At 35.0% G+C, this 8,547-nt stretch overlaps 1 protein-coding gene across 1 annotated transcript; it reads right to left on the bottom strand.

The window, feature by feature from the left end:
* Nucleotides 1-5,582: 5,582 nt before the first annotated feature.
* On the bottom strand, nt 5,583-7,926 carry LOC107821884 (UPF0481 protein At3g47200-like). Its single transcript, XM_016648341.2, has 2 exons — nt 7,861-7,926; nt 5,583-7,252 (listed from the first exon to the last, which is right to left on the bottom strand). Exon 2 carries the CDS (start codon nt 7,238-7,240, stop codon nt 5,786-5,788), a length of 1,455 nt encoding a protein of 484 aa, XP_016503827.2. The 5' UTR covers nt 7,241-7,252; nt 7,861-7,926; the 3' UTR covers nt 5,583-5,785.
* Nucleotides 7,927-8,547: the final 621 nt, after the last annotated feature.

Raw genomic sequence — 8,547 nt, 5'->3', positions numbered from 1 at the left:
GGTGGTCGTGAGGTCGTTAATGGTGTTTGGGCGATGGTCTTTGGACGGTGGTGAGTTTGAATGGTGGAGGAAGCCACTGGTTTTCAAAGGAGGAAGAAGACGATCAACAGTGATCTCTTTTTCAAAATTTTCCAAAAAAGAAAGTCCCCTTTGTTGGTCCCCCTTGTCCGTGTTTTGTAATGCTTTGCCAAGAAAAATGAGCCCCACGCGTGGTGGGGTTCAAGGCATATGTCCCCCACGCGTGGTGGGGTTCCCCACGTGTCCTGGACACGGTTTATTGTGGGCTAGGTCCGAAAATTAGGCCTAAAACCGGGTAGTTTGAACCCGAATATTATTCTTTTGCCCGGACCCGAGAAATAGGAACACGTTGCTTAACTAGTCCTATGTAAGCAAAATAACTACCAAAAATAAGACTAGTATTTAAACAAAACTATATATTTTTTAAATATTTTTCAAGATTTTAAAATAGCTACAAAAATATTAATAAAACTATTTTTTGTAATTTTCGTTTTTAAATATTAAGATAAAATATGAGGTAATATTTTTGTATTTTTCAAAGTTAAAAATGACTATAGAATATTAATAAAACTATTTTTTTTTGTAATTTTCGTTCTTTAATAAAGACAAAAATATGACGTAATATTTTTTTTGTATTTTTCAAAATTATAATGACTGCAAACATTTAATAGAACTATATTTTTTGTAATTTTCGATTTTATATAAAGTACCAAAATAAAGTACAATTTTTGTATTTTTCATGTTTATGAGAGATACATAAACTAAAATTTATATATATATTTTTTTGAAATTTTTCTCTTTTTGCAACGAAATAAAGTAAAAATAGTTAAAATAGTTATACTAGACCCAATTTCACATATTCACACTAAAATGTGAAAATTCTCGGGGAGGGTCAAAAATCACGTACTTACAGTGATCACGCAGGATATGGCGCGACTTAGGGTTACTGAGGACATGGCCCTAAACAGGGAATTGTGGAGATCGAGCATTAAGATTGTAGGTTAGGCAAAATTGTGATGTCTTTTTTACAGCGCACTAGAGTGAGACTAGCCAGTTAGGAATTAGTCTTAGGATGCTATTGATCAACTACTGATGATGGGCTTTATCTTCTGTGTATTAATACCTTACATATTCTCGTATTTCCTATATCTCTTATATTGCTGTTACTTTGTTTTTATGGTATTTATGTTATGTTATGGATTTTATGGTATTTTATGTTGTTTTATTATGAGTCTATTGATAGTACTAATATAGTGTCTCTTGTTGCCTCTTTGAGCCGAGGGTCTCCTGGAAACAGCCTCTCTGCCCCTCGGGGTAGAGGTAAGGTCTGCGTACATATTACCCTCCCCAGACCCCACTTGTGGGATTACACTGGGTTGTTGTTGTTGTTGTAAAATCCCAATCAAAACTCAAAAATTTGGTTGAAGAACTTTCCAGTTTTTTCCCCGAATTTCTCAACCCAAATCCTTAATTAAATGAAATCAACTATAGATTAGTAGAATATAACCATAAATGAGTTAAGAATCGTTACCCAATAGCTTCCTCTAAAAATTCTTTAAATAATCACCCAAAATCGAGCTCTCAAAGTCCCAAAATGAAAATGGGATAAACCCTCGAACTTAGCTTTTTTATTCCCAGTCAAACCGCACCTGCGGTCCAATTTCTGCTTCTACGGTACCGCTTTTACGGCGAAGACCCCGCACCTGCAGAGTTACCTTAAAGTTCAAAATTTTACTTCTATGGACCAGGGCTCGCACCGACGGGACCACTTCCGTGGAGAAACTCCCGCTTCTGCGACCCTGCCCCAAGCCAGCCTTATCCGCTTCTGCGGTTACCTCTCCGTATCTGCGGATGCGTAGATGTGGATATAACTTCACATCTGACCTCTGGCCTTTTTCTTCCAAACCGCACCTACGCCCCTTAGCTCACTTCTGCGGGCTCGCACCTGCGGTCAATCTTGCGCAGGTGCGATTACACCAGAACTGGTGCCTTCAGCCATTCTCGCAAATTCAAATTTGATCCGTTAACCATCTGGAATCCACCCGAGGCCCCCGGGACCTCAACCAAACATATCGACAAGTCTTAAAACACCATACGAACTTAGTAGAGCCTTCAAATTACATCAAACAATGCTAAAAATATGAATTGCGCTCCAATTCAAACTTACTGAACTTTGAAACTTTAAACTTCTACAACCGATGATGAAATCTATCAAAACACGTCCGATTAACCCCGAATTTTGAACACAAGTCATATTTGACATTACGGACCTATTCCAACTTCTGAATTTGGAATCCGAACCCGATATCAAAAAGTCCACTTCCGGTCAAACTTCCCAAAAAATCAACTTTTACCATTTCAAGCCTAATTCAGCTACAGACTTCCACTTCACAATCCGGACACGCTCCTAAGTCCAAAATCATCCAACGGAGCTAAGGAACTGACGAAGCTGCATTCCAAAGTTGTCTTCACACATTTTCAACTACGGTCAAAATCCTAGAACTTAAGCTTCCGTTTTAGGAACTAAGTGTCCCAAATCACTATAAAATCACAAACAAAACCTCCTAGCAAGTCACATAAGCAAGAAAAAAATACGGGAAAAGTAGTAAATATGGGATCGACGCTATTACTCTCAAAACGACTGGCTGGCTAGTTTTAATTTTATTGAAGAAATAGAATTTTATTATTATTGGGATTGAAGCTTTTGAAGAACAGATAATTGAGTTTTATGAATTATTCAAGTTTGATTCAAAATTGCCATGATTTGCTGGGGTTGTGCTTGGAAATCTATGGTTGAAATTTTAGTATATTTGGTGAAGAATTGAGGAAGCTATATTGAAATTTGTTAGAAAAATCATAATGAAGATTGAAGAACATTAATGTTGCTTTGTTCGTCAAAACATATTAGTCCACAAGTTATGTGAAAGGCAAAACTTTACACTAACTTATAGTATCTAACTTATGAGCTACTCCACAACTCCTGTTTCACATACAAAACATAACTAGGGGCTCTGAAGCCACAACTTATTCCTCATGGACAATACTTTACACTACCTTATTGTGTCTAACTTATGAGATAATTTACAATACTTATCTCATAGGCAAAATTTAGATCGGAAACTTTGAAGCCACAACTTATTCCCCATGAACAACACTTTATGCTACCTCATTGTGTCGAACTTAATTATTGTTACATCTCGTGTTTTCATACGTTAAAAGTTTCGTCTTCAGTTAATCAACATAGACTTAGGGATAAGATTATCTTGAGGTTAACGTATTTACGCTATTTATAACAAGTGAGAAGTAAGTGTCATGAAGGATAAAGGGTACATGAATTAAAGAAAACGAGTTTCGTTGAAAGTGGCCAATTTGAAATAAAATACGGGTCGAGCGATAATACCCGATAATTATAAACTAGTATCATGCAAGGTACCATATGACCACGATAGTATAATGTATAAAGTATATATAAAATAAGTAGAATTTTAAGTAATTTAAGGCAACTTTTATATTATGCGGGTAATTGATTAATTATCGAATAGCGGGACATTACCTAGTTAATTATTAAATTATAAGATGATACGTGATAGCAAGGAAGCTCAAAGTATATGACTAATTAGTCATGTAAGATTAGTGGCATCTACGTGTATAACTCTTAAATAACTAAAGGTATATATCAAGATTGGTCTCTTTTAAATTACATCTCCTTTAAGAGATTGATAAAACTTTGGGCAGAGAACAACAAAATAAGTCTTGCCTCCTCATTTCATTCTTACTAATAAATAGCAGAACGCTAAACATCCGAAAAGAAAAGGTTTCAACGAAATCTTGCAACAATGCAATTCCAACGTGAATTTTCTAGAAACGTAAAATTTTGCGGTTCTAAAGGAGTACAATGCAATCTTTTTCAAGAATATTATACGGAGTTTTCCCTATCCAAGTATAGGTAGGCAAGCTGACGGTCCCCCTTCTAAGGATCCTTGATTAGCGAGAGTTGACGTGATCCACTTGATCCGGAGCTGCATTTGATTTTGGTACGATATATTTGACGTGACTCAGTTCCGTCTTTGTATAGTTATATTCTGTTAGAGGTCTGTAGACAGTATGTCTAGTTGGATAGTATGTGGCCTTGCCGGCTTCCAGTTTTGAGATGTATAGTTGTCTATAGCAGCCTTGTCGGCTCGCCATACGTATGTTGCACGTATATGTATGTATGCCTTTTTGGGTAGATTTCCTTCATGTACATTATTCTCGTAATTCAGCAGATGTTATTCAGGTTTATATCTTAGATGCATGCTTAGGGGTGTTTGACAGGTAGGACTCGGACACACGTTGCGGCCCATCGGTTTGGGTCGTGACAATTATGAAATACTTTATAACTCTTGCCTTATCGGTAAAACTTAGCTTAGGGACTATAAAATCACAACTTTCGCCCCATGGACAATAGTTTATGCTATCTTAATATGTCTAGCTTATGAGATACTCCATAACTCCTATCTTATATCGGATTCGCTCAAGGACCTACTGATTTAGGTAAAACTTAGCTCAAGAAATTCAAAATAGCAAGATATACCGAAGATAGCTTTACGTACCCCTTATGGCCATTTTGAATTTTTGATGATGTCATTGGTTTGACTAACGCACCAACTGCATTTATTGACTTAATGAATCGTGTTTTCAAGCTTTTCCTTGATCGTTTTATTATTATCTTTATTGGTAATATTCTAGTGTATTCAAAGAATCATGAAGACCACGTGAATCACTTGAATATCACCTTACAGATACTAGGGGAGAATAAGCTTTATGCAAAATTCTCCGAGTATGAGTTCTGGCTTAACTCTGTAACGTTCCTAGGTCATGTGATGTCGAGGATAGTATCAAGCTTGATCCTCAAAATATTGAAACGATTAAGGATTTTCCAAGTCCCACATGTGTGACAAAAATTCGTAGCTTCTTGGGATTTCTAGGTTATTATCGAAAGTTTGTGGAAGGATTCCCGACTATAGTGGCAGCGTTCACGAAATTGACTTAGAAGACTACTAAATTTCAATGGTTTGAGGCGTGTGAAAAGAGCTTCCAAGAGCTAAAGGTGAGTTGACTTTTGCTCCTATTTTAACTTTATCTTCGGTGTCCGGTGGTTATGTGATTTATTGTGGTGCTTCTAGAGGTAGATTGAGATGTGTGTTAATACAAAATGGTAAGGTTATTGCATATGCTTCACGTCAATTGAAGAAGCATGAGAAGAATTATCCGACTCGTGACTTGGAGTGAGTTGTCCTTTTTTTTTTTTTGCCTTGAAAATTTGGCGTCATTATCTGTATGGTAAACATTGTGATGTCTTTACTGATTACAAGAGCTTGCAATATATTTTCAAGTAGCGAGTAGGAGATGGCCAGAATAGTTGGAAAATTACGACTTGAATATTCTATATCATTTTGGTAAGAAGAATGTTGTTGCTGGTGCTCTAAGTCGTAAGTCCATGGGTACATAAGTTATGTAAAAATCAATGCTAGTATTATTTTAATACATGGATTTAAAGCACACAAAACTAAAACTCATAATAGTCAACAAACTTATATTATTTTATTTAAAAAAGTAAAAACTTTTTAACTTATACATATGCTAATTTGTATTATATCATGAAACTAAATATCCAAAAAGAAATTAATAATTCTTACATTATTCATCCCAGCAATAGTACAGTCCATTCATCATTAATCCCTACATAACTTATCTCAGAACCAAACGATCACCTAATATAGTAAAATCAATATCGGAATTTTTTAGAAGGATGTAAATTATGTAATGGAGATGCATAGAAGGCCTGGACCATAGCAAGAAAAAGGAGGAAAGTAGCAGCAATCAAAGTGATTAGAGACCAAGGACTTGTAAAATAAGCATTTACCAATTCAGCAAACCAAGTCCTGGCCCTGCTGTGAAAGTGCTCTTTGATTTTCAAATTGATTTCATCAAAGCTAGATTGACCCCATATCCCATAAGTGTTTACTGATCTGAAAACTTGTACAACTTCTTCATCACTTCCCAAATAATTGATTATAATCTCCTTTTCTCGTAGCTCTTTCACATCATTTGGTGATGTAATAAGTGCTTTCATAAAACTTATGTAAGATGTCACAGAAATATCTCCATGGTTTACGCTATTCGGACAAATTTCATAAGCTATCATATTCTGCAGAGCTGTTTTAGTAACCGATGAAACGTACCAAGGCGGAAGCCAAAGTTCTGTATAGTAACAATGAGAGTGAAACTTTGCACCACAATTGAAAGAATTCACAGGGCTACGCCTGAAATGAATGCCCTTTGATTTCAGCTCGATCACTGAACGAAACACACATCGTGGTGTTTTTGGTTTGTGATGACGTTTTTTCCTTATACAGCAATATCGACCTAAGCACCCTGAATTAATTTGCGAATTAGTAGCTTTTTTAATGTTTTGTACTTTTTTTTTCCATATATCACTAAATGATCCACTGAGGCTAGAGGCAGGGGGCTGATGATGACGACGTTGTTGCATAAGATAATCATCTTTATTGTTGTCACCAGAGATAATTAGTTCTCTTCGGAAAACTTCAAATAAGTGAGGGGGTTCTGTTTCCCAATATTGTTTGTATAATCGATGATCTCCGAAACAAAGATAAGAACAATAGTATTGCATTATATCCTCAAATTGATGATCATATGATATACTATAATCTTTAACATATCTCAAATTAAACAAGAGTTTGAGAATCCAAAACGGTACCTGATTTTCAAGCAAATATAGGTCATGTACAGCAGCACAATAACCTGCTACACCAAGATGTTCTTTTGTGAAAGAACATTTCTTTTCCCATGACTTTGAGAACTCTGTTACTATCTCGATATCCATTAGCACGAAGCACGCGTCAAGGAGCATCATTCGAGCAAAATCACAGTCGTGATATTTGCTCGTGAATTCTTCGAGGTAACAACTTTTAGCACGTTCGATCTCCTCGAGAATTTTCTCGAGGAAGAAATCGTAATCCTTATCACTGCCTTCAATGAACATTTGTAGAGCCTTGGGCTTGAAATCTTCAACAAATTCGAGCTCTTTTTTTCCATGGTGGTAAGGCCCCAATGACATGACTTTAGGATCATATTCATCGCTCTTCTTAAGTCTCATGAATGATGGAATTTTTGGTATTATTCGTTGATGCATATCTTCATTATCTTGTCTTGACATTTTTCTTTGTACCTTCATGAGTGAATAGGCAAAGTTAGTTATATACTCCCTCCAAGTAGCGGAGCCAGAATTTTCACTAAGAGGTGCCAAAATTTTAAAAACGTAAATACACGAAGAAGTCAAGGGAATTCATCTAATAGTACATACACATATGAAATAATATTTTTCCTATCTAAACATTGTTATTTTTTGGCGAATGGGTGTCTATGTGGCTCTGTCACTGCTCCCTTCGTTCCAACTTATGTTAAGCGATTCGAATTTCGAGTGTCAAACTTCTTAATTTTGATCGTGGATTCGAACGTAGAATCTTTAAGTCTTTTGAAATAAAATTTATATATTTAGAAACTATATAAAAATTACTATAATCAACAATTCAAGATATTTAACAGGCATATGAAAAATAAAGGTAAAAGAAAAACTCGTTTGACTCTGAAAATTCGAATTACATCACACTAATTGGGACAAAGGGAGCAGATATTACACTATGGTAGAATTAGATTATATATTTTTCAATCTCAATTTCAATATGTATTTTACTATTTTCCTTTAACAATTAAAAAAAACAACCACGGGAATAAACCAAAAAAAAAGAAAACATTTAGAAGCTTTATATTACATACCAGTGTAGTAGTGCTTGTGTTGCTCTTGCTGGTGAGATATTTGACAATAATTACAAGGATGTAGCCATTTTTATAGGCTTATAATGAAGGATGGAATATCAAAGCCTTGATTTCATTGTAAGGAATAAAGAAATATTTTTTCCTGTTCTGTGAACCTTAAGCTACTAATGAGCAAAAGCTAGCATTACTTTACCCCACAAAAGAATAAATTAAAGCTTCTTATGGAACTTTTGTTTCTAATCATTAACTAGGACAAATTGAACTCCATTATAATATAGCTTCCAAAGTTTCTCTTTTTCATTAATATGATATTTGACTAACCACTTGAAACTGATCGATGTTATATTATTAAAATAATCTCTGGGGTTCCTAAGACAACTTTTAGTAATGTAGTTGGCAAGTTAAACAATATAAAGAAGAAAAGAAAGAGATGCTTTATACTCAATTAAAGAATACTAGGCAAGATCGCATGCAACACATGTTGGTGGTATCAATTTGCGTGTACCATGCCATATTAATTCGTTTTTTTTTTTTTTTTGGCTTTTCTATGGTCATTTGGGACCTATTTTGTAATTACAGCTAAATGTCTCAGAACGTAAGCATACAACAATAACAACAACCACAAAAAAAAATTAAAAAAAAAATAAATAAAATAAAATAAAATCTCACAAACGAATTTTGAGTTTG

The sequence above is a fragment of the Nicotiana tabacum genome, chromosome 16 (genome assembly GCF_000715075.1).
Source record: "Nicotiana tabacum cultivar K326 chromosome 16, ASM71507v2, whole genome shotgun sequence".
Classification (NCBI taxonomy): domain Eukaryota; kingdom Viridiplantae; phylum Streptophyta; class Magnoliopsida; order Solanales; family Solanaceae; genus Nicotiana; species Nicotiana tabacum.
This window is presented reverse-complemented; position numbering and strand designations above follow the sequence as displayed.

What these genes read in the sequence shown, in the direction of transcription:
- LOC107821884 (XM_016648341.2), bottom strand. Translation starts at nt 7,240, where the DNA reads ATGTCAAGACAAGATAATGAAGATATGCATCAACGAATAATACCAAAA.